General features: G+C 43.5%; 1 protein-coding gene across 1 annotated transcript in view; it reads right to left on the minus strand.

Annotated features, from left to right (window-relative positions):
* Positions 1-5385: 5385 nt before the first annotated feature.
* The window catches only part of PAPPA (pappalysin 1), a 255383-nt gene continuing 233025 nt past the window's right edge, over positions 5386-27743 (minus strand). The window contains exon 22 of the mRNA XM_082621426.1: positions 5386-10453. Coding sequence (XP_082477552.1) covers positions 10346-10453 — 108 coding nt within the window. The 3' untranslated portion in view covers positions 5386-10345. The remainder of the gene's footprint in view (positions 10454-27743) is intronic.

Consider the following 27743-nt stretch of genomic DNA (forward strand, 5'->3'; position numbering starts at 1 on the left):
TAGTGCTGCTATGAACATTGGGGTGCATGGATTTTTTGAATTAGAGCTTTTATCTTTTCCACATATACTCCCAAGAATGGGATTGCTGAATCTACTTTTAGTTTTTTAAGGAATCTCCATACTGTTTTCCACGGTAGCTGCACTAATTTATATTCCCACTAACAGAATAGAAGGCTTTCCTTTTCTCCATATACTCTCCAGCATTCATTATTTGTAGACATTTTGATGATGGTCATTCTGAGCAGTGTGAGGTGATACCTCATTGTAGTTTTGATTTGCATTTCTCTAATAATTAGCTATGTTGAGCATCTTTTTGTTTTCTTTATTTTTTGTGGTACGCGGGCCTCTCACTGTTGTGGCCTCTCCCGTTGCGGAGCACAGGCTCTGGACGCGCAGGCTCAGCGGCCATGGCTCATGGGCCTAGCCGCTCCATGGCATGTGGGATCTTCCCAGACTGGGGCACGAACCCACGTCCCCTGCATCAGCAGGTGGACTCTCAACCACTGTGCCACCAGGGAAGCCCTGTTGAGCATCTTTTAATGTGCCTTTTGGCCATCTGTATGTCTTCTTTGGAGAAATGTCTATTTAGGTCTTCTGCCCATTTTTTGATTTGTTTGTTTGTTTTTTTGTTATTGAATTGTATGAGCTATTTGTATATATTTTGGAAATTAAGCCCTTGTCTGTCACATTGTTTGCAAATATTTTCTCCCATTCCATAGGTTGTCTTTTCATTTTGTTTACTTTGCTGTGCAAAAGCTTCTAAGTTTGATTAGATCCCATTTCTTTATTTTTGCTTTTATTTCTATTGCCTTGGGAGACCGACCTAAGAAAACATCGCTATGATTTATATCAGGGTATGTTTTCCCTATGTTCTCTTCTAGGAATTTTATGGTAGCATATCTTGTATTTAAGTCTTTAAGTCATTTTGAGTTTATTTTTGTATATGGTGTGAGGGAGTGTTCTAACTTCATTGATTTACATGTGGCTGTCTAGCTTTCCCAGTACCACTTGCTAAAGAGGCTGTCTTTTCTCCATTGTATATTCTTGCCTCCTTTGTCAGAGATTAATTGACTGTAGGTGGGTGGGTTTATATCTGGGCTCTATATTCTGTTCCATGGATCTATATGTCTGTTTCTGTGCCAATATCACGCTGTTAGACTTAATTGATATCTACAGGACACTACATCCAAAAAAAAAAAAGAAACTAGAATACACATTCTTTTCATGCGCACATGGAATTTTCTCTAGGATAGGCCACATACTAGGATGCAAAACAAACTTTAAGAGGATAGAGATTATTCCAAGCATCTTTTCTGACCACAACAGCATAAAACTAGAAATTAACCACAAAAAGAGAAATGAGAAAAAAGATTACATGGAGACTAAAAAACATGCTACTAAAAAAACAGGTCACAATGAAATCAAAGAGGAAGTAAAAAGTATCTTGAGATAAATGACAATGAAAACACAACCATACAAAATCTATGGGATGCAGCAAAAGCAGTTCTAAAAGGGAAGTTCATAGTGATACAGGCCTTCCTCAAGAAACAACAAAAATCCCAAATAAATAACCTAATATATGACCTAAAAAAATTAGAAAAAGAACAAACAAAATCTAAAGTCAGAAGAAGGAAGGAAATAATAAAGATCAGAAAGGAAATAAATAAAATAGATTAAAAAAATAGAAAAAATCAATAAAACCAAGAGCTGTTTTTTTGAAAGGATAAACAAAATCAACAAACTTCTGGCCAGGTTCAGCAAGAAAAACGAGAGGACCCAAATAAACAAAATAAGAAATGAAAGAGGAGAAATAACAATTGATACTGCAGAAATACAAAATACTATAAGAAAATATGAACAATTATATGCCAACAAAACAGACAACGTAGAAGAAATGGATGAGTTTCTAGAAACATACAGCCTGCCAAAATGGAATCAAGAAGAAACAGATAATTTGAACAGACTAATCACTAGAAGTGAAATAGAATCTGTAATTTAAAAGCTTCCTGAAAGCAAAAATCCAGGACTCAATGGCATCACTGAGGAATTCTAGCAAACTTACAAAGAAGAACTTGTACAGATCCTTCTCAAACTCTTCCATAAGACTGAAGAGGAGGGAACACTCCCAAAGTCATTCTATGAAGCCACCATCACCCTGACACCAAAACCAAAGACATGACCCAAAAAAGAAAAGTACAGGCCAATATCTTTTTTTTTTTTTTTTTTTTTTTTTCCGTACGCGGGCCTCTCACTGCTGTGGCCCCTCCCGCTGCGGAGCACAGGCTCCGGACGCGCAGGCCCAGCGGCCATGGCCCACGGGCCCAGCCGCTCCGCGGCACGTGGGATCCTCCCAGACCGGGGCACGAACCCGCATCCCCTGCATCGGCAGGCGGACTCCCAACCACTGCGCCACCAGGGAGGCCCCAGGCCAATATCTTTGATGAATAAGGTGAAAAAATCCTCAACAAAATATTAGCAAACCGAACCCAACAACACATAAAAAAGATCATACACCATGATCAAGTTGGATTTATTCCAGGGTCACAAGAATGGTTCAACATACACAAATCAATCAGTGTGATATACCACATCTACCAAAGAAAAGCAAAAAACACATGATTGTCTGAATAGATGCATAAAAAGCATTTGATAAAATTCAGCATCTATTCACGATAAAACTCTTGCTGAAGTGGGAATAGAGGGAACATATCTCAACATATAATAAAAGCCATTTATGACAAACCCACAGCCAACATAATACTAAATGGTGAAAAGCTAAAAGACTTCCCACTTATTTCTGGAATAAGAGAAGGATGCCTACTCTCCCCACTTCTATTAAACATAGTATTGGAAGAGCTAGCCACAGCAATCAGACCAGAAAAAGAAATAAATGGTATCCAAATCAGAATATGTAAAATTGTCACATGGTGATGAAGACTCCACTCAAAAAGTATTAGAACTGCTAAACGAATTCAGCAGGGTAGCAGAATACAAGATTAATGTACTGAAATCAGTTGCATTTCTTTACACCAACAGTGAAATATCAGAAAGAGGAAGTAAAAAAAAAAATAATCCTCTTTAAAATTGCATCAAAACAAACCCTGGGAATAAATCTAGCCAAGGATGTGAAAGACTTATGCAATGAGAACTGTAAAACATTGATAAAGGAAATAGAAGATGATTGAAGCAAATGGAAGGATATCCCATGCTCTTGGATTGGAAGAATTAATATAGTTAAAATGGCTGTACTACCCAAAGCAATCTACAGATTTAATGTGATCCCTATCAAATTACCCATGACATTTTTTCACAGAGCAAATTATCCTAAAATGTATAGGAAACCACAAAAGACCCAGAATTGCCAAAGCAATCCTGAGGAAAAAGAACAAAGCTGGAAGCATCACTCTTCCAGACTTCAGACAATACTACAAAGCTATGGTAATCAAAACAGCATGGTACTGGCATACACACACACACAAAAGACTTTCTCTCTTAATCTTTCTATTTGGAAAATATTTGCCTCTTTTCATAACTATTCTTTAAATCTTGTTTCAATCTTCACAGTGAATTGAATTGAACTGAGTAAAACGTTCTCTTTAATAATTTATCTAACTTTAGAAATGGCCTGTTACCTGGTAGAATTTAGCAATGACTCTTGTTTTATTATTTGGTGCCCTCCCTCATGTCTCCCAGTGGCTTGTGTTTGTAAAGAGTCAAAAAACCTGCTATGGGTAGTTCTTGACTTCTCTCCCCCTGCCCTTTTATGTAATTCACAATGATGTCCCCAAACTACTCTTTTGTGCAGAATTCAACATTTCAAGTATCAGCAGATAAACCTGTATTATGGTGGTACTGCCAGCCCATAGCTCAGTGTACAGTGCATGCAGTGCCTGTGCAAGTACTTGAATGCTTTAGTGAATCTTGTTTTTATGCTTCTAAAAAACAAGTAGATATTAGAAAAATTAGTGCATTATTAATATTTGTCATAAGCAGCTGTATCTCATAATAATCATGAGTTAATATAATCTGTGTCTGGCACAGTTCTAAAATCTTTGCATATCTATCTTAGTTCACTCCAACAACAACTCATGAGATGGGTACTTTTATTTCCATTTTACAGATAACTAAATTTTAAAGCAATTAAATAGCTTTCTAAAGATTGCATAGCTACTAAGTGATCTCATGAAAAATGAGATCCAGTGGGCAGCTCAAAAACAGCAAAACTTTGGTCTCAGCTGCCAGTTCATTTGATAAACTGGATGACTGAGTGTTCAATTATAGTATGAAGAAAATAAATGAAAATAATGAATATAGTGAAGTTTATCATTGGAGAGAGCATCAAAAATATTAGACATGACTGGAAGTGATATTCGTTTTAGCTCCCTGGAAACTGAACTTTCTTATAACATGTAAGAATGTTTTTCAGTTTTTGCATATGCAAAGTGTAGATGCCTTCAGGAATTATTTCTGTAGAAGATTGGGTGTATATTAGATTCAACTTCCTGCTACCATTGATCTTCTAATTCTAGGCCCTGGGATTCTCTTCCATGTTAGTGTGTATATGTGAGAGTCTTTTAGATTTCCACAAGAGACAAAAACCACACCACTACTTTTGAAGCATACAAGCTATTATATATTTTCATAATATAGAACTTTCAGGTATAGTAATCAACAGTGGCAAAATATTTCTGTCTTTGACATTATTTTTTTGTGAGATCTAACCTGTAATTGAGACCAGAGAAAACAGTATGGAAAAACAAATCCATGAGAACAGGATAAAAATATCATGAACAGCAAAATATGTCTGAGTATTTAAAACCGTATAGAAAAAATAAATTAGATGAACAATTGTGTAAATATAAATTAAAAAAGATGACATTCTTAATAAATAAAGTTTACTATTTACATTTTTATATATTGCTGAAAGACTTAACTTAGATCCATAAAAACACATAAACAGGAAAAAATAAAACCCAAAAAAGGAGCAGCAAATTTATGCGCGTGAGGTACAGAAAAAGGATTGGAATTGTGTTTTGTTTTTGGTGCTTAGATTTTCTTTTTTTCTTTTTTTCTTTTTTTTTCTTTTTTATAGTAGGCCAGTAGAATTCTCTTGAGAACAGATTTTAAGCACATCAATGGAAAGTCATTTTTTGGTAGTTTCCAGAAGATGTGAAACAGATTTCAACATCATAATAATTAGAAATATCCATAATAATTATAACAATAAAAAGGTATAATATGATACATAAATATGGAAGAGCAGTTTGTAATATGAATACATTTTCTCTAGACGAGATCACAGTTTTATTTTGTAAATATTACATTTAAGTATATATATACACACATATATGTACAACTATATATACATGTGCATATATATGTAAATTTATATTTATATATAATATCTTTATATAGATAGATATCTGCGGACAGGTTATTGATTATAGAGACCCAAGAAAGCAAGTCAATAATTGTTCAAACTTCTCCTCAATGACTGCTGGTGTAGAGTTTAAGAAGCCCCGACTTTGCACTTAGAATGCTGTATCTTTTTTTAATGGAACACTCGATGTGGAATTTTAAGTCTGAGAAGAAAAAGAGATTTTAGGGACTCCCTTCCTCTATAAAGTTGGAAATGGCCCAGAAGTCTTGAACAAGCAGTAAGCTGACTTTTACACTGTAGAAAGTCACTGTTTTCTTTCTTTCTTCTTTTTTTTTTTTTAATCAAGTTATAGAACCGGTAAAGGCCAGAATAAGGGGGAGAAAGTCCAATTTATCTACAACTGAAATATTCTCAAATGCAAGCCTCTCTCTCTTAAAGTGGATTCTAATCTAGGAGCTCCACCTTTATTCCTTGATATATCAAATGAGCACTCCCTGTCTTTCTTAAGTGGCCAATGGGCCTGTGCATTCTTGAAAAGTAACCCATAGACTTTATGTCAAGCCTTGGCTCTCACAGATTGCCACAGCCCCTTTAAAACCTCAGGGCCTCACAATCCCCGCCCTCCCACTGTGAGGTAGGTAAGTAGTATTATCCCCATTTTGCAGCTGGAGAAACTGAGGCAAATGGAGAAGCAATATGATGACTTGTTCAAGATCACTGAGCAAACTGCTGCCTGGAGTCAAGAATTCTGTGTTCTTACTCTAGGGACATAATTCCTCTCTTGGCTATTACACATTTCTTTTAAAACAATGGGTAGGAATTTGGCGAAACTTGAGCAAATTACAAGAATAGGCTTTTATTCCTTTGCTTTTCAGTTTTATGTTTGTTGTTTGCTTTGTTTTTTCTGTTTCTCAAAAACCATGGGAATTACCTGTCTGGTCATGTAGCAGCTTTTTAGGAAAGTGGACTGTGCAGTGTGATTCTAAGTGCAGACTTTATAAAGCCCAGTGCTCTAATGGTAAATACAAACATTTTATAATGTGAAAAGTGTGACACAATATGTCCCCTTAATATTTGGAAAAACCAGTTTCAAGCCCTCCCCATTCCCTGCTATCACTGATTGACACCAAACAAATAGACAAAATGCACCCCCCCCCCAAACAACAACTACATATTAAGGGGAAAGATGCCTTATTTCCTGGACCTACCACAATGTACAGAAAAAAACAGACAGCAATATAAAATCCCACTCTACTCCTGCTAGGGAAACCTTTATGCTTGTGCCTACCTACTGAGTCTGTAGAATAAACAATGTTCTTCAGAAAGCACAAAAATAGGTTTTTAAAAAAATTCTTATTTTTAATCATGCATTTTATTTACTTTTAATCTCCTTATCTTCTATTAATCTCTATCTGTACAGCTCTGTCACCATCAATTTCTTCCTTTTATTTTCCCACTTGAAGTAGTTCCAGAAAAAAAAAAAAAAACACAAAACCTCAAAACTGTTCACTTGAATTTATGGTTTCCTTCCTTCCTTTCTCTATCTTTCGTCCTCTCTTTCTTTCCTTCCTTAACACAGGTAAGACCTATAACAAATTGACAGTTAGAACCAAGTTAAATCAAACCTGGAAGGGAGGTAGCCGAAATCTGTCTCAAAGAATTATTTTCAACAAATAGCATTGAAGCATTGGCCAAGGTGGGAAGAAGACCAAGAGAACTGTCTAGGCAGTGACTCAACATGCTGAAGCCAGGAGTAGCAGCTGATACCCTCCATCTTCAGAGCCTTACTATTTATAGTCATTGATCTCTCCCTTTCATAACACCCCAATTCAGCCACCAGAATGGACTTCCCAAGGACAGTCTTCCCTTAAAAGGTGGTTGGCACAGAATCGGGGGGGTAATGCAAGTCCTCTGGCAGCCAGTAGGGTTGCGGCTTGGAAAGTCTTCCTAAGAGAAGGCTTGGAGAACTGTCCACCTTATCTTTTCTTTCTTGCTGTTAACAGGCTAATACTTCTTCAGAACTTCCAAGTTCTGAAGAAGCTAATACATCTTCAGAACCTCCAAGTGCTTTAGGACCTCTGAGCTGCTGACAGACAACAGTGTTTCAGAGCTTCCTCCTTGTGAGTACTCCACTGTCCTAAACTGGAGATGATGATCAGGGGATGAGATACTGAGTTTATCCCCAGAAAGAAAACGAAACCGAGAATCAGTGCATTGCATGAACAGAGCTGACTGTCCTCCACTAAGGTTTGAGAAGGGCCTATTAATGACACCTTGCATGTGGGCCCAAGGCTGGCTGTCAATCAAGCAGCCTCTCCCACGTAATATCCTTGGCAAATATGAATTTGTGAGTAACAGGTTTGAATGATGGCAAGGAGGAGACTGGAAGGCTCTTTGCTCATAAGGGCTCAATCAACCTGAGAATCTGAAGGTAGAAGTCAGCCTTCAGGAAACTTTTCTCAGCTGAAGTGTATGTGCAAGTGAAGGAGGAAAGAGCATGAGAGTCGATCTCAGGGAAGCTGGTGAGGTTCTTCTGTGATTCCTGCCACCCCACCGTTAGACATGTTGTCTTTGGGTCTCCAATGCTTTGCACTACTTATTGATGTAAAAAAAGCAACTGGGAGGGCTGACTGTTATCTTTCTTAGTTTGTTCTTCCTAGCTAGCACCACCCAGGTTGATAACTCAGCTAGGGCAAAAGAGGGGCTTTAAGAGTTCCCAAGAGTTCTAAGATACTGGAGAGGGGTACAAAATGGGATCAATGCTTATATAATTATTATTATTATTTTGCCAAGGATCGGTAATTAGAGGGAAAAAAAATGCCCTGAATATAAATGAGATATAAGTTTGTAAGAGGAAACATAAAGGATCTGAGCCAGGCCTTAACAGTGGAGAGCCTAGAACTCAATCTCAGAGTTTGTAATATGGTACAAGCCACACAAAACTACCTAAGCACTGCATCCTTATTTGTGGGCACCTGTGCAAAAAGCACCTTGATATATGTCTTAATATAACAGACCACAGATGGCCAATAGATATCTTCTCAAGTGTTCTTGATCAGTAGGTAATTGCTGTTGGGAGTGATACAGTAAGGTTTCTGAAGTTATTTTTGGTCCCTGGAAAAAGGGCTATAGCTGATTCACAATGCCTGCATCAGATGCAGGAATGAGGAGGGTCAGCCCATGTGCCTAGTATTTTCTATTTCTATGCTAAACTTTGTTTTTGTTGCTTGTCTTCACTAGACTTGAGATGATCTGTAGCAATCTGTACGTGATATATCTAGTTTAGACACTCCCATCACCTCACTTTCTCAGTTTCAAAAATCACGTCAAACTTAAGCATTCTCTCCACCTCATTCTGGATTCATCTCTCCCCATATTAATTCAAAAGGAGTGGACAGGTAACTGGCTGAACAGAGGCAAAGAGGACCCCAAAGAGGTGGAGGCTTCTATGCGTGTTTGGCTAATTTCCTCTTAACTTTTGGAGGCTGAGCACAGGAGAGAGGGAAGGGCTGCCCAACCACAGGTGTGGCTGGGGTACCGGGAGCTGGAAGACTGTGGAAAGCACGATGGCCGTGCTGGGGTGCTGGGGACCGAGGCTGTGAACTCTTTGGCTTCCCTCTGACAGCCCCTCTGGAACACAGTCCGGACAGATCGCATCCGAGACGGCTGTCTGTTCCAGAACTCTAGCTACTCGGGGCAACAGTGAGGTCCTCAGACCCAAAGCCTGCTCTAGCCTGGAGGGGCAGGAAGCCTTGGGTAAGGATGATAACTCAAGAGTCCCTAAAATGCCAGCAGTCTCTGGAGGGCTCCAACATCATAGAAATTTAACACTGTTCCACTTGGTTATAAAACCTAACACTGGCTTAGACATTCTGGACTCTCAGTGAGGGTTCCAGCATCTTAAGTCCCTCTGTTCCCTTCCAGAATGAGAAGCCCCCCCCATGGGGGACTTCACTTCTCACCATGTGGGCCTATGAGGGGTCTTCTCTTGCAAAAGGGCTAAGAGGTGAGGAGCTGTGGAAAAATGTGGGTCACTTTTAAGGCAGACTGTTTGGTTGTGTGGGGTTTTTCCTAACCTAGTCCTACCATCTTGGGGTACTCAATGTATAGGATAGAGCAGCTGGAAAAGTAGCAGCAAATGTGGTCCCAAGGCAAGATTTGGGGAATGGGAGGGATATTATGGCCTCAAGCAGGGGGCTGTTATAATACCTTGACATTGCAATCCTAAACCATTTCCAGCTTGGCCTCGAACCCTGGAGTTGGGGTAAAATCCCCCATGGCAGCGGAAGAATTTGGGGGCTTTGCATACCTTGGATTCTTTACCTCTTCCTGGGTCCTACTTCCCTAGAAGGTAGGTGATCAGAGACCATTTCACTTCCAATCCCAAAGGACTGCACACTTGTGCACGCCTTAACGTATTTTAAGCCACAGGGTGTGAGCTATCTTAGCATTTCAACACTTGGTCTTGGCAGTTTCTGTAACTCTCTTTCTCCCAAGAACAGTGTTGGCTAGGAGCTTGGGAGAGGAAAGACTGAGTCTGCCCCAGTCTCTCTCTGCTCAGTCTCCAAAACTGCCCTCACGCGGATGTTTGCATGGGTGCGTACGCAGGCATGCCTACCAACCACAGATGGGCACACTCCTAGATACATAACTCCTAGATACATGTTTCTTGCTGTGGTCGTGTGACAAACGGTTAGAATTTTAGGAGGCTCAGGGACTGCACGCCGTATATGCAATCCATCTAAGACTTTGGGATGGGATTCCATTCCATCATTCAACATGGCGAGACTTGGTTCACGTGCCCCCACTACGAGTCCTTCCTGGGTGAAATTAAAGGCAGACCGGTTGGGTGCTAAGGATCCCTGGTGTGGAGAGGCCATTCCGTTGAGCAGCTGACTGTGAAATCAATACCAAAGGGATGCGGGTCCTGGCACTGGGAATTCTTCGACAACTCCTTGTCCTTCCTTAGCCATGGCTGTATCCTCGGAGGTCTTTCCGGCTGTGTTCTTGGGCCTGGGGGTCGCGACAAGCACAGTCACCCTGTAGGTCACAAGACATAGGGAAGGGGGTGACCTGCAGAGAGAAAGGTAGAAGAAGTGAGCCAGGTGGTTGAGGCCGAAGCAGCAAATTCCAGAGAGGCAGTGCAGGGCAGAGGGCAGATCACTGGATTTGGGGAGCAGCAGATTCAAGATCAAGACATGGCTCTGCTTCTTACTAGCCCTGTGATAACTTTTATCAAGGTCACCGTGGTCATTCTCATAGCACTTCCCATTTTCCGGGGCATTTATTACAGGTCAGGCAAAGTGCTAAATGCTTTCCCAACAGGAAAACACTGAATCCTTTGACAACTCTATAAGATAGACACTAAAACAATCACCCTTTTATAGAAGGAGAAACTGAGGCACAGAAGGGGCAGGCATTTGCCCAAAGTAATAAGTGACAAATCTAGTAATTAAAGTAGGCCAAGCAACCTCCCCCTGAGCCCCAGGTTCCTAGCTGTGGAATCAGTAGAATAAGACAGACCTTGCACTGTGGACTCTGAGGGCCGAAGGAAATCATGGGTGAAAAATTGTAATGTACTACACCAGAGTTGGTTCATAGACTTGTACAATGGAGTATCTAACTTATAGGGCTGTTGTGGTGATCAAGTGATATAAAGGATGTGACAAGGTCTTTTAAGAAAACATAACTCTCTGCGTATATTGGTAATTTTGATTTTGAGAGGCAATGATGAAAACAACAAGAGCATTTGTCAGTAAGCTCAGACGACCTTCTAGGGGGCTGAAATCCTGGTGGGGAACATTTCACAGGGAGACTTTTGCAGAAAATTTGGTTGAAGGATCTCGGGAGCAGATTTCAGCATGAGAAAAAGCGAGAGGCATACAACATGACAATTCGATATGTGTATATATTACGAAGGTTGGAAAAAAAATTTAAAAAGAAAAAGTGAGAGGCCCAAGTTTCAGTTCCCAGTCCATCCCTTCACACGCGGTGTGACCTCGGGCTGGCTGGCCTTTCTAGAAACCGTGAGAAAGAGCCCAGTAGAGTCAATGTCCTCCCCACCCAGCGGAGGATCTGTCTTTCCAAAGAGCACAGTGCTGTCCCTGCTTGAGCCCCAGCCTGGGCTGACGCGAGTGGATTTCACCTCATTGCATCATGACATTTGCATATAACTTTCCCCAGAGGGTCCCCCATCTGCACAGATGGATTTAATGACCTCTTTTGCCTCCTGCCTGGGGAAGGGTCTCGAGTGCTCCCACAGGCCTGGAGAGCATCTTTGTCTCTCTAGCTTGTGGGCTCATCTCTATCATTCTTTTTCTCTCTGCCCCTGTGCCCACCCTCCCTCTTTCCCTCCCTCCCATCCATCTTTCCCTCCCAACCTCTCTCCACCCTGCAACTTTTCCACAATTTAAAATGTAGGAATGAACAGGAAGATTGAAGTATAAGCCCCAGCTCGCTAACTGACGAGTGACCTTGAGCATGTGACAATTTCTCTGAGCCTCAGTCAACTCCGTCATGAAATGGGAGTGATGAAAGCACACACCTCCACAGGTGGTGACAAGGGGTAGTGAACTAACCAATGAAAAACCCCTAGCAGGCAGTGTGTGCTGCAGGCCTGGCGCTCCGCTCTCTCACTTAGCGAGACGGGGACTGTGTCAGCCTTGTTCATTCTTGTTTCCCCAGGGCCTAAGCCACAGAATACGAATGCAGGCCTGTTTGCTTCTCCATCTCTCTCCGACTCTCTCACCGTGCTCAGGCTAGTGCACTTGTTTCTCTTGTCCATTTAAGCTCACAGGTGCGTGATGCCGTGGTGAGTATCCCCAGAGCTGCTTCCATGAGCCTGCCTTGCTTACAACCGCTCACTGTGCCCTACTCAGGACACTTCCTAGCCTCCATGCCTATGCAGAGGTGGTACCGTCTGATCTAGAGTATTCTTCTGCAATCTCTTCATCTCTAAGAGAAGCAGAGAATGTTACAATAGGAAGGGACCTAGAGAAAACCCTCCAGTCCACGTGGGGAAACTGAGGGCAGAGCCACGTCCAAATCTAACAGCTGACGTCCAGTGGGGAGACCACCACCACGTGAGCCGAGAGGCCTGGATTAGCATCCTCATTTGCCTCATACGCGCTGAACAACTTCGGGAAAAACTTTTGGGCAAAACCCCTTTCACCGCCATCCCCCTGAGTTTCTGCGTCTAAAAAGGGTGATTGAAAAAAAATGTATTTCATATGGTCGTGAGCAAAGATGAAAGAGGCAAAAACCCGTCCTCCTGCCCATGCTAACATTAAGATGACCCAGTTACCGCTCATGTCTTCTGCACAGTTAGTTTTCTCTGCAACTAAGTCTTTCCCATTGGGCTCCTCGATTCGTTAGGGATGTGGCTTCACATCTGGTCTGTCTTATGCTTCCTGCTGTGCCTCGCACAGGCAAACGTGCAACAGATTCTCTCTCTCAGAATAAGACACAAAGTCCTTAGCAAGAGTTCAAGGCCTTGCATGCTCTCCACACACTTCTCGGACCTCACCTGGTTCCCTTCGCCCCCTCGCTCTCTGTGGCTGTATTTACTGGCTCCTCAAATACTCCCAGTGTTTTCCTGCTTTTTTCAGCCATTCCTGTTCCTCCCGGCTCCTGCTCTTTCCTGGCCAGCTCCCCTTCCTGTGCCAGGTCTTATCTCAAGCACCACTTCCTCCCTCGTCAGTCTGACCAAAGATGGCACCGTCACGCTCATCCCATATCCCATCCTCCTCTCCTTACACCACGCTTGTATGGAATCACTTCTGCACTTGTATGCCAGGGCAGTCTGGGCAAGGACCATGTCTGTCTGTTGTTGAACTGAGTCTTTATCTACCATATGGCAGGCATTCGGTGGACCCACAGATGGAGCGACATATGAATGCAGAAATATACAGGAAAGATACAAGTCATGGGGCCTCTGTTCTTGCACTCATGTGCTGTGTGACTTTGTACAAGTTACCTCCCCTCTCTGGGCTTCAGGTTCCCTTCTCTGGGCTTCAGGTTCCCTATCTATCTGTACATTAAGAGTTGATTTTAATGATCTCTACCTTCTCTTCTGTCTGAAAATCCTTCACAGTCTGAGAAAGGCAGAAGGCAATGCCCTGGGCAGAAAAGATGGAGAAATGCAGACTTTCTCCACAGCTTTGTGTCTTACACGTTCCCCTTTCTGCCATCCCCAGTTCCACTGGCTTCTCCAAAGCTACCGGCTGGCAGGGCCCTACACCCGTTAGCTTCTCAGGCCCGTCTGGCTGTGAGAGCATAGTGTGACCATTTGCTTTCCTCCCTGCGCCAGCCCAGGGAGTTTCAGCGTTTCCCTAAAGAAATGGGTCTGGAACCTAAGGGAAGAAATTTCAGTCAGAACACAACGAAGTCTAGAAGGTTTGGTCTCAGGGAAAAGAAAGATCCAGGTTCTCCTTGTGGCCCCCCACACGCTTGTAAACGCAGCTGCGTCTACTGAGCCCTCACTAGGGGCCTGGGAGGCAGCACTGGTGGAGGTCCCCGTGCAGAGGACCTGCACCGGCACCTTGCCCTTCCTCTCGCTCCTCCGTGAACTGCCTGTCCAGGGCCTGCCTCGGGGCGGGTCTCCTCTCCTCCCAGGCATCTTCACCGATTGAGGGCCTACAATGGGGAAGAGAGGGTGGAGATCGCCAGCCCCGCCCACTCCCCCAGGTGCTCCCAGATCTGACCTGGAAGAGACGGGGAAGCCTGTCCAAGTTCGAGGCTGTTAACACCACGGTACACACACATACAGGCGGGCACCTCCGGAGGCTGTCCGCGTGTTGGGTGATTCCCATGTGCTAGCTCATGGGTTCCACACAGCCTCGGAAAGCTTAAAGATGGGAAAATAGAGGCTTCAGAATGTTTAAAAAGAAAGGAACTTGCCCTGGGCCTCACTCAGTAGATGCTGCAGGATTCTAACCCCCGCTGCAAACACTGAGAGCTTGTCAGCAAGTGAGCGTAAGGGGAAGGCACCTCTTCACACCCCGGCCAGGCTGACTGCCCCGTGGTCTGTTTAACAGCCACTGGCCTTTTATCCCTTATTTTGTGCCCAGCACCCAGTTACTCTTCCCAGCAACACTAATAAGGCAGCTATTCTTACTATCCTCGTTTTATGTCTTAGAGGAAACGAAGATGCAAAGCGGTGAGTCACTGGCTTGGCAGGGGGCTTTGGGATCTGCACCCATTTGTAACCGCCCCTCGGCACCACCCCCACAAGGCAGGTAGAACAGGAGTCACAGGGTCCCCTTTTCATAGAGGGAGAAACTGATATGGAGAGAAGAGTCCCATCCCGATAAAGCCGGCTCTCAGCCCGATTCCCAGATTCCCCAAGCAGCTTCCCACCTTATCCCCCAGACGGCCTCCCAAGAAAACCTACCACCCACAGCACCGATGCCATGGTGGCCAGTTTGCATCTGGGATTCCCAGCACCATGCGGCCAGGCTGTCCCATAAATGGCTTGGCCACCCACTCTGGGATTCTGTCAACAAGCCCAGGTCGGTGACTAAAGGCCAGGATTCTCTCTTTCTCCTCTAGGCTGGAGATGGTGCTCAGCACAGGGGTTTCTCCCAGTGGGTGAGCTGCCCAGGATAACACCTCCACCCGCGTGTGTGAGCGGCTCAGGAATGCAGCCTGGCAAACGCCACAGGGCCCTGGCTGAAGGTCTGTCTGAGGCTGGATTCTGACTCAGACTCAACAGGGAGGTCACAGGCAGAGACAGTGCCGTGCGGGGCAGCAGGAGGCGTCCTGCGCTGACGGTCAGAAAGCCTGGCTGTCCACCCACCCACCGTGGGGTTCTGCGTGAGTCACTTTACCACAGTGAGTCTGGGGGTCTTCATAGTGTTGGTGGAAAGACTTGATGACATCAAGTAGACCAAGGCCTGATGCTGAGGATGAGGGCTCCCCTGCAAGCTCCTTTGGCGTAGGGTAGATCTGTGCCTGGCACGGGGCATGCAGCAGTCAGTGAACACAGAAGCTTGTTTAAACGTGGATAAGTGGAGGAGAGAATGGAGAAAAAGCATGGGTAAAGTGGAGGAACACACCAGGCTAGATGAGAAGGAGACTTGGGTTTGATTCCTTGCACTGTTAGTCATGTAGTAGTATATGCTAGTAGGCAAGTTACTTCTTTTGGCTGGGGGGGGGGAGGGGGGGGACTTCAGTTTGTCTGTCTATAAAATGGGGGAAATAACAGTCCTGCCACAGAGAAGTATTTTGGATAAAGTATAAAATTCAAGTAAAAGCACTTGCACAGTGCATGGTGTATAGTATGTGCTCAGTAAATAATGCTAGTGATGGTGACAGTGGTGATGGCATTGACAATGGATAATAATTTGGGGGGATAGAAAGGTCTGATTCCTTTCATAGGATCAAGTTGAAATGAGTGTTTAATTCACCCACAGGAAAAAGTCAAAGCTACACCCCAAATGGGGGAAATCATAATACTCCAGAAAGCAGTGAATTTTGGACAAGGAGATTAGTCTACTTTGCTTAGTCATTTGCCTGTTATCTCTTAGTAATCTTACAAGTTGAGCACAACCGTCCCCTCTTCCAGGAAGCCTTTTAGGATCCTCCAGGCTGGTTCAGTGCTTAAAATCACTGAATACCCCCACTGCTCCCTGGATATAGTTCAAATTCCCCAGCATGGTATATAAAAGCCTTGCTCATGCCCCTAGTCTCACCTCTCACCCGTTCCCCTCTTGCACTGTGCTCTAGCCACATTCAGGGATTAGGGTTTCCTTAATGTGTTCCCTTGTTCTGGGCTTTTCACAGCCTCTGCCCTCTACCAGAAATACTCTTTTCTCTCATCTTTATCTCTGGCTCTCCTCCTCCTCCTTTTACCTGAGTAAGACCTACTACACCTTCCATGTCTCACCTCTGATGCTGCCTTCTCTAGGAAGCTACGTTGACGCTCCTCAATTGCTGTGTCTCCATTAGCATTTACTGTGCTCTTAATGCCTGGCCACTGGTCCCCAAGATAACACAGCATGGATAGGCCCAGGTCCATCTTGCTCATGGCCTAGCACAGTATCTGTCACACAGCAGGTTCTCAACAGTGGGGTACACCAGAACTTGGGATATAACAGTGATCAAAATAAATGCACCTTCTTGCTCTCATGAAATTTTCATGCCAGCAGCAAGAGGTATAGAGATTGCCAGACAATAAATAATAAATACCTTTTACAGTATGTGCCAAAGTGATGTGTTATGGAAGGAAGAAAGCATGGAAGCCAAGGTAAATGGGTGTGGGAGTGCCAGAGGTGATGTAAGGTGGGTGGTCAGGGTGGGGCACATTGAGATCACAACACTTGGGCAAAGACTTGGAGTGAGTCATGAGGATGAATGGAGAAGAATGTTCTCGGCCAAAAGAACAGCTAATGGTGAAGACTGGAAGGTAGGAGGATGCCTGGCCTGTGTGCGGGACGGCAAGGAGTCCAGAGGGCTGGGGTGAGGTGGAGCAAGGCACCCGTGGTGGGGGGTGAGGGCAGAGAGGTCTGGGGGTGGGCAGGCCATCAGGAGGACTGGTTTTCACTCCGGTAAAACGGAGGGGCACGGAAGGGCTGTGCATAGAGGCGTGAGGCTGCCTGACTTCTTTTCTGATGACCATTCTGGCTGCTAAGCTGAGATGTTAGAGCTGTTGACGTATATCCCCAACTCTGCAACTCAACCCTTTATCAGCTCTGCTAAGACGGCTGCTTTCCATCTGATGCTTTTGATTATCTTCCCATATCTTATAGGATCGCTAGCCTCCTTGGACCAATGGGCTACGTTTGGGTTTCATGGCCTTTCTCAAGAAACCAGGTTTTCGCTCAGATTAGCAAAGGCATGTGGCAACCCTACATTTAATGTCACCAGTTGGGTGTGCCGTCCTGTGCTGAAACATGCTCCTGGGCTTATTTCCTTCATTCTGCCCCGATCAGCCCTCAGGCTCCTGTTCACTCACCACCTCACCCAGGAAGCCCTGTGGAGGGTCCTTAGACATGAATCTAATCCAGACATCAAGAGAGAAAAACCTAAGGTGAACCTGGCCTGCCCAAGACCTCAGAGCTAAGTTGTCGAACTGGGACTGCATCCCGACTCCCCAGACATCTTCCAGAATCAGTCTCAGCAGCCACCCAAGACATGACCGTAACCAGTGTTCCAGGCCACCACGCCTTAGAAAGCCCTGGTATGTCCAATATTTTAAGGTTGTCTCTCCTTCCTCCCTTACACCCCCCAACACATGCTTACTTAGAATGATTCCAATTAGAAATGAATATGTTTTTGTTATTGTTACGAGGGGAAACTGTTGAAGCAACCGTTCTGGAAATGTGCTCTGTATTCTAGACTCGGGGCTCCAACAGGAAAATAATAAGCTGGCATGTGAGCAGCTGAGTCCCTCCTCTTCCTGCCTGCCTTGAGCTGCACACAGGTGTCTGGGCAGGAAGCTGGTCACCCCTGTCGGATGGAGTTTCCTGCACTGTCTTGCTCTTGTCGGCTAGCGGGGCCCAGGTCACCCCACAAGGCAGACGTGGGGAACAGCTGGTGTCTATACAGACAAACAAGGGGAGGAAGGCTGGAGAGAGCAGACAGACATCATTCTGGCCCAAGTGACAGGGAGGAGGCCCCAGCTCTGGGGACTGGGGAGAGGTTTAGGGGGAGAGGAGGCAGGAAGGAAGTCCAGGAGAAAAGTGCTTAGCTCTGGGGCTGCAGTTCATACCTAGGACCCAGGCCAGGAGGACCAGGAAGCAAGAGGCCCATCCACTGAAGGAAGGGCACGGTGCAAGCCCATTGCAACTAGATGCTCAGAACGGGGGTTAGAGGCAGGTGCTGTGCGGCGCGGAGTCCCGAGCTTTGTGTCTCAGCTCTACCACTTACTGGCTGTATGGCCTCAACCCTTCTAAGCCTCGGCTGCATCATCTATAAGGTGAAGGTAAAAAAGACCACACCTACGACAGGGCTACTGTAGTGATGAAATGAAATGACACACATAAGAACAGGTGACACTATGCTTGGTAAACAGTAAGCTCTCGAAAAACAGTAACTGCTGTTATTTGCTTGGAGGCAGGAAATCCTAAATCCTACACAGAGATCTGCCACCTGTACCAGTGATTCCACCTGAGTCTCAAATGTGTACTTTGTTGGATGGTTCTGGAGTCTAAAGGGAATAATATGCACAGAGGTTCTAACCCATGGCCCAGCACATGGTAAGTGCTCCATTACTGTCATTTGGGAAGGTGCATGAAGTCAGTCTGTGCTGTCAATGAGATTCTGAGCACCAGGCTCGGAGTTTACGGGCAGGGAACTTCCCACAATATGGAACTGGGGCCAAGGGTACAGGTGGGAATTGAACAGGCTAGCAGGTGAAGGGCAGGGGGAGGAGAGGAAGGAAGCCTGCCTGTGGCCCCTCTCCTTCCCTGAGAGGCTTCCTGCTCTGGAAGTGGGAGACAGAAACCAGGACTTTTTTGTGTTCAGGGGAAACTCCTATCTGGGTAGTCAGGATTGATTGGTAAGGCTGGGAGCCTCAGCTATTCCACCACCCTGTCGCTGCTGCTGCTGAGAAAAGCTGCTTTCTCCTTCTCAAGGGGAGAGGTCCCACACCCAGGGTTCCCTGGCCGTCTGGGTCCACAGTGAAATGTCTCCAACTGGAACAGGCAGGGTCACGCCCAGGTGCCCTAAGGACAAGGTTCTGTCCCCACCTGCTTTCCTCTTCTGAGACTCAGCCCCGTGCGGGAGAAAGAAAGAGCTGGGCTTGTGAGTCAGACAGAACTGGGTTCGAATCGGGGCCTTGGCACTTGCAGCCAATGAACTCAAAAAGTCCTGTAAGTAGTCTGAGCCCGAGCTGGCTCCCCTGTGCAATGGGGCTAACAGCACCCTGCTGGGGTTGACATGAGCATTAAGAAGATAACAGAGGATGTGTGTCTGGCAGTGTCTGACGTGCGGCCACTCACGTAGGGGTGTTCCATTTTATTATCTACTATCTACCTCTGTACAGCAGCTCACCGCAAGGAGAGTTGGTTGTGGATGAGAGAGTAGCAAGGTTCCAAGAAGTTGGAGTTTATGTAGACGTTAGATTGGGAAATTTAAATCGTAGGAGTATGACTATAATTCGAATCACCTTTCTCCTCCAGAAGTCAGATTTCCAGGAGCCTTGAATCTGAAGAAAGTTCCAAACACTTCTGAACAACAACTAACTATGACAAAGCCACAAGCACCATGAGAGAGGTCATCAGCCTCTCTAATACACAGGTCACACATAGTTCCAACAGCTGTCTCCACTCTGCCCCTAACCACTACTCCCCTTCACCAGCAAAGTTCCTACTCCTTCTTTAGGTCTCAGTGTAAATGTCTCCTCCTCAGGGAAGCTTTCTCTGACCTTCACACTGTTCTCCAAAAGATCCCACACCTTTCCTTCATTGTCCCTTCTGCAAAGGTAATTAAGTACATAGCTGTACACCTCACTGCTTAAAATCTGGCTCCCAAAACATATTGTGAGCTGTACAAGGGTAGGTATGGTGTCTGTCTGGACTCTACCATGTGCACACAACCTGGTCCAGTGCTCAGCCCATAGAGATACTCCATGAACACACATCTCCTTTCACGGAGGGAGGCTGGTCACCGGCACTCTGAGGCCTAGGCCGACAGGAAGAAGCAACAATTTAAAGTGGGAGAAGGTAATCTTTTAACACAAAAATCCAAAATTGCATTTATAATGTGAGTAGAAAAGAAAAGGGAGGAAAAAAAAAGACTAGGGAGCATATTCAGAACTAGCAAAAAGCTAACTAACTCTGGGTCCCTTAGTAAAGAGACAGCACTCATCTCAGGGCCCTGGAACCTGAAATTGCTGCAGCTGAACCCAGTATAGAAAGAGTCAAAATGGCCATTTGAGATATATATCTATATATTCAAATGACTGTAATAATTTGGAATCTGCACCTGAACCTCAAGCATGACTTCATGTCCCTACCACATACTCCCTAGAAATAACAATCCATTTAAGGAAGTTTCCCACTAAAATTAAATTAGTTTTATTTTTTAATGTCTTAGTATGTAAGTTATAGTTGGTAGGAAAATTCTTTTCATTGGAGCTGCTCTTTCTCCAGCTGATGGTGTCAGGTGAATAACATTTCATAATTCTACACAAACTTCTTTTTAAAACACAAACCCCATTTTCTGTTCACTGTTAAAGTGGCTGACTCCAAGGGAGTGAAAGAGACACACTGTGTTCCTTTGGTAACAGGTATCAAGGGCCTTAAAAATGCTCACACCTGGAGGGGGGATGGAGATGGTGGAAGAGCAGGACATGGAGCTCACCTTCTCCCACAAAACATTAAAAAATACATCTACAAGTAGAACAATTCTCACAGAACAGCTACCAAATGTTGACGGAAGACCTCAGACTTCCAAAAAGACAAGAAAACCTCCACATAACCAGGTAGGACAAAAGAAACAAGAAAAAGAAGGAATCTGGATGGGGCCTGAGCCCCAGGGAGGGAGCTGTGAAGGTTTCCACATGCTGGGAAGTATCCTCCCCGGCGGGGAGAGCAGACTGGATGGAGGGGGAGGTTCAGAGCCTAGGAGGAGAGCACAGCAACTAGTTTGCAGAAGGCAAAATGGAGCGTAAGCTGCACAGAAGGTCGGCACCACTGCCTTGTGATCTGTAGCCTAAAACACCCCTCTGTTAGTGCAGGTGGGGGCTGGGTGCAGAAGCTCAGGCTTCAGAGGTCAGACCCAAGGAGAGAACCAGGGCTGGCTGTCTGGAAACAGCCTGAAGGAGCTGGACTGTGGCAACCAAGGGTATACTCAGAAGAAGACTGGGCCCACCAGAGAATCAAGGCACCATTATTGGCAGGGAGCGGGGGGCGCATGAGGAGAGGGGTGGGACCACCATAAGAGCTTCTTTCCCTGTGAGCATTCCCAGGCAACAGGACACCACCTACAGGAGCTCTGGGGGCAGGTGCGAGTCACTGCCGCCATCGTGGGCTCCAGAGGCAGGCACAGGCCACCACACAGGAGCCTGGCCCTGTCCCCAATGTCCCAGGAGAACTCAGATAGCACCCGCCCTTAGGAAATCTGCAAGCAGGCACCAGGCCCTACTGCCAGTGTCCCAGGAACGTACAAGGGCCGCTGTACCTGCATACCTGGTATCAAGGGAATAACGGACAGCATACCCAATATCAAGGGAATAACGGACAGCATATTCTGAGGAAAGAGGCACCAAGCATCCAAACTAAAAGCAGTCCCTCGACTCTGGAAAAGAGGGTGGAGTAGAAGGACTTGAGCTCACCTCCTCCCATGAAAACACCAACATCACAACTAACTGCTGGACAACCATCGATAAAGAAAGACTGGAACCTACCAAAAGAAGATATTTTACGTTCAAAGACAAAGAAGCCACAATGAGGCAGCAGGAGGGGCAGTTTCACAAGATAATCAAATCCCATACCTGCCAGGTGGGTGACCTACAAACTGGAAGGTAACTATATTGTAGAGGTTCTCCCACAGGAGAATCCTGAGCCTCACATCAAACGTCCCAGCCTGGGGGTCTGGCATCAAGAGGAAGACTCCCCAAAGCATTTGGCTTTGAAGGCCAGTGGGACTTGAGTGCAGGAGCTCCACAGGACTGGGGGAAACAGAGACTCCCCTCTTGGAGGGTACACACAAAGTTTCATGTATACTGGGACCCAGCACAAAGCAGTAACCCCATAGGAGCTGGGACTGGACCTACCTTCGAGTCTTAGAGGGTCTCCTGGGGAGGCAGGGGTTGGCTGTGGCTCATTGGGCGGGGGTGGGGGGGAGAATAATATTGGTGGCAGAAGCCCCAGAGAATACTGATTGGTGTGAGCTCTCCCGGAGGTCCCCATTTTGGCATCACATCCTGGCCCTACCCAACAGCCTACAGTCTTCAGTGCTGGAACACCTCAGGCCAAACAACCAGCAGGATAGGAACACAGACCCACCCATCAGCAGACAGGGTGCCTAGAGCCACCTATAAACACACTGCTTGACACAGCCCTGCCCACCAGAGGAACAAGCCCCAGCTCCACCCACCAGTGGGGAGACACCAGTTCCTCCCACCAGGAAGCCTGCACAAGCCTCAGGATCAATCTCAACCACCAGAGGGCACACAACAGAAGAGGAGCTCTAATCCTCCAACCAGCAGAAAGGAGACCACAAACACCCAAAGTTAGACAAAATGAGATGGCAGAGAAATGTTTCAGACGAAGGAACAAGATACAAACCTACAAGAACAACTAAATGAACAGGAGATAGATAGGCAACCTACCTGAAAAACAGTTTAGAGTAATGACAGTAAAGATGATCCAAGATATCAGAAAAAGAATGGAGGAACAGACAAAGAAGTTATGAGAGTGATTAACAAAGCGCTAGAAGGTTTAAAGAACAAAAGAACAGAGATGAACAATACAATAACTGGAGTGAAAAACACACCAGAAGAAATCAACGGCAGAATAACTGAGGCAGAAGAACAAATAAGTGACCTGGAAGAAAGAATGATGGGAATCACTGCCATGGAACAGAATAAAGAAAAAGATGAAAAGAAATGAGAACTGTCTCAGAGACCTCTGGGACAACATTAAACACACCAACATTCACAGTATAGGGGGTCCCAGAAGGAGGAGAGAGAGAGAGAAAGGGCCTGGTAAAATATTTGAAGAGATTATAGCTGAAAACTTCCCTAACATGAGAAAGGAAACACTCAAGTCCAGGAAGTGCAGAGAGTCCTGAACAAGATAAACCCAAGGAGGAACACTCTGGGACATATTAATCAAACTGACAAAAATTAAAGACAAAGAATAAATATTAAAAGCAACAAATAACATACAAGGGAACCCCCATAAAGTTATCAGCTGATTTTTCAGCAGAAACTCTGCAAGCCAGAAGGGATTGGCAGGATATATTTAAAGTGATGAAAGGGAAGAACCTACAACCAAGATTATTCTACCCAGCAAGGATCTCATTCACATTCGACAGAGAAATCAAAAGTTTTACAGACAAGCAAAAGCTAAGAGAATTCACCACAAAAATCAGCTTTACAACAAATCCTAAACAAATTTCTCTAGGCAGAAAAGAAAAGGCCACAAAAAGATACAAGAAAATTATGAATGGGGAAGCTCCTGAGTAAACGCAAACATAAAGTAAAGGTAGGAAATCTTCCACACACAAATATGATATAAAAATCAGCAGTCATGAGAAGAGAAGAGTACAAATGCAGGATATAGGAAATGCATTTGAAATTAAGAGAGCAGCAACTAAAAACAATCTTGTACATATAAAGACTGCTGTATCAAAACCTCATGGGAACCACAAACCAAAAATCTACAATAGATACACATACAAAAAAGAAAAAGCAATCCAAACACATCACTAAAGATGGTCATCAAATCACAAGACAAGAGAACAGAAGAGGAAGGGAGGAAAAAAGACCTTCAAAAACAAATCCAAAACAATTACCAAAATGTCAATAAGAACATTTATATTGATAATTACTTTAAATGTAAATGGATTAAATGCTCCAACCAAAAGACATATGACTGGCTGAATGGATACAAAACCAAAACCTGCACATAAGCTGTCTACAAAAGACCCACTTCAGACGTAAGGACACATACAGACTGAAAGTGAGTGGATGGAAAAAGGTATTCCATGCAAATGGAAATCAAAGCTGAAGTAGCAATACTCGTATCAGACAAAATAGACTTTAAAATAAAGACTGTTACAAGAGACAAAGAAGGACGCTACATAATGATCAAGGGCTCAATCCAAGAAGAAGATATAAAAATTGTAAATATATATGCACCCAACATAAGAGCACCTCAATATATAAGCCAGTGCTAACAGCCATAAAAGGAGAAATCAACAGTAACACAGTAATAGTGGGGGAATTTAATACCCCACTCTCATCAATGGACAGATCATCCAGACAGAAAATCAATAAGGAAGCACAGGCCTTAAATGACACACATTAAAACAAATGGACTTAACTGATATTTATGGAACATTCCATCTGAAAGCAGTAAAATACACTTTCTTCTCAAGTACATATGGACGAGTCCCCAGGATAGATAACATTTTGGGCCACAAATTAAGCCTTGGTAAATTTAAGAAAATTGAAATCATATCAAGCATATTTTCCAACCACAACACTACTGGATTAGAAATCAAGTACAGGGAAAAAACCTGTAAAAAACACAAACACATGGAAGCTAAACAATATGTTACTAAACAACCAATGGATCACTGGAGAAATCAAAGAGGAAATTAAAAAAAAAATACCTAGAGACAAATGACAACAAAACACAATGGTGCAAAACCTTTGGGATGCAGTAAAATCAGTTCTAGGAGAGACGTTTAGAGCAATACAATCTTATCTCAGGAAACAAGAAAAATCTCAAGTAAGCAACCTAACCTTACACCTAAATTAACTACAGAAAGAGGGACAAGCAAAACCCAAAGCTAGTAGAAGGGAAGAAATCATAAAGATCAGAGCAGAAATAAATGAAATACAGATGAAGAAAACAATAGCAAAGACCAGTGAAACTAAAAGCTGGTTCTTTGAGAAGATGATAAACAAAATTGATAAACCTTTAGCCAGACTCATCAAGGAAAAAAAAGGAGAGGACTCAAATCAATAACTTAGAAATGAAAAAGAAGTTACAACAGAACAGAACACCACAGAAATACAAAGGGTCATAAGAGACTACTACAAGCAACTATATGGCAATAAAATGGAGAGCCTAGAAGAAATGGATAAATTCTTAGAAAGATACAACCTTCTAAGACTGAAGCAGGAAGAAATAGAAAATATGAACAGACCAATCACAAGTACCGAAATTGAAACACTGATTAAAAAAATTCCAACAAACAGAAGTCCAGGACCAGGTAGCTTCACAGGCAAATTCTATCAAACATTTAGATAAGAATTAACACCTATTATTCTGAAACTCTTCCAAAAAAATTGCAGAGGAAGGAACAATCCAAAGCTCATTCTGTGAGGCCACCATCACCCTGATACCAAACTCAGACAAAGATACCACCAAAAAAGAAAATTACAGGCCAATATCACTGATGAACATAGACGCAAAAATACTCAACAAAATACTAAAAAACAAAATCCAACAATACATTAAAAGGATCATACACCAGGATCAAGTGGGATTTATCCCAGGGATGCAAGGATTCTTCAATATCCATAAATCAATCAGTGTGATACACCACATTAACAGACTGAAGAATAAAAACCATATGATCATCTCAATAGATGCAGAAAAAGCTTTTGACAAAATTTAACACCCATTTAAGATCATGCTCTCCAGAAAAGTGGGAATAGAGGAAACTTAACATAATAAAGGCTATATATGACAAACCCACAGATAACATCATTATCAACAGTGAAAATCTGAAAGCATTCCCTCTAAGATCAGGAACAAGTCAAGGATGTCCATTGTCACCACTTCTATTCAACATAGTTTTGGAAGTCCTAGCCATGGCAATCAGAGAAGAAAAAGAAATAACAGGAATCCAAATTGGAAAGGAAGAAGTAAAACTGTCTCTGTTTGCAGACGACATGATACTATACATAGAAAATCCTAAAGATGCTATCAGAAAGCTACTATATAGCTCATCAATGAATTGGGTAAAGTTGCAGGATACAAAATTAATACACAGATATCTCTTGCATTCCTATACACTAACAATGAAATCTCAGGAAGAGAAATTAAGGAAACAATCCCATTTACCATCGCACCAAAAAGAATAAAATACCTAGGAATAAACCTACCTAAGGAGACAAAAGACCTCTACTCTGAAAGCTATTAAGATGCTGATAAAAGAAATCAAAGAGGACACAAACAGATGGAAGAATGTACCACGTTCTTGGATTGGAAGGATCAATATATTCAAAATGACTATACTACTGAAGGCAATCTACAGATTCAGTGCAATCCCTCTCAAATTACCAATGGCATTTTTCACACAAGTAGAACAAAATTGTTGTTTTTTTAAATTTATATGGAAACACCAAATAGCCAAAGCAACCCTCAGAAAGAAAAACAGAGCTGGAGGAATCAGGCTCCCTGACTTCATACTATACTACAAAGCTACAGTCATCAAAACAGTATGGTACGGACACAAAAACAGAAATATAGATCAACAGAATGGGATAGAAAGCCCAGAAGTAAACTCACACACCTCTGGTCAATTAATCTATGACAAAGGAGGCAAGACTATACAATGGAGGAAAGACAGTCTCTTCAATAAGTGGCGCTGGGAAAACTAGACAGCTATATGTAAAAGAATGAAAGTAGAACACTCCCTAACACCATACACAGAAATAAACTCCAAATGGATTACAGACCTAAATGTAAGACTGGATACTATAAAACTCTTAGAGGACAACATGGGCAGAACACTCCTTGACATAAATCGCAGCAAGATCTTTTTAGATCCACCTCCTAGAGTAATGAAAATAAAAACAAAAATAAACAAATGGGACCTAATTAAACTTAAAAGCTTCTGCACAGCAAAGGAAACCATAAACGAAATGAAAAGACAACCCACAGAATGGGAGAAAATATTTGCAAATGAAGTGACTGACAAGGGATCAATCTCCAAAATATACAAGGAGCTCATGCAGCTCTATGTCAAAAAAAAAAAACAAGCAACCCAATCAAAAAATGGGCAGAAGAGCTAAATAGATATTTCTCCAAAGAAGACATACTGATGGCCAAAAAGCACATGAAAAGATGTTCAACATTACTAATTATCAGAGAAATGCAAATCAAAACTACAATGAGGTATCCTCACACTGGTCAGAATGGCCATCATCAAAAAGTCTACAAAAAATAAATGCTGGAGAAGGTGTGGAGAAAAGGGAACCCTCCCATACTGTTGGTGGGAATATAAATTGGTACAACCACTATGGAGAACAGTATGGAGGTTCCTTAAAAAAATTAAAAATAGAACTATCATATGATCCAGCAATCCTGCTCCTGGGCATACATCTGAAGAAAACCATAATCGGAAAGGGTACATGCACCCCAATTTTCATTGCAGCACTATTTACAATAGCCAAGACATGGAAGCAACCTAAATGTTCATTGACAGAGGAATGGATAAAGAAGATGTGGTACATATATACAATGGAATATTACTCAGCCATAAAAAAGAATGAACTAATGCCATTTGCAGCAATATGGATGGACCTATAGATTATTATACTAAGTGAAGTAAGTCAGACAGAGAAAGACAAATATCATGATATCACTCATATATGGAATCTAATTTTGAAAGATACAAATGAACTTATTTACAAAACAGCAACAGACTTACATATACTGAAAGCCAACTTATGGTT

Source organism: Mesoplodon mirus (assembly GCF_964341445.2).
Source record: "Mesoplodon mirus genome assembly, chromosome: 1".
Taxonomy (NCBI): domain Eukaryota; kingdom Metazoa; phylum Chordata; class Mammalia; order Artiodactyla; family Ziphiidae; genus Mesoplodon; species Mesoplodon mirus.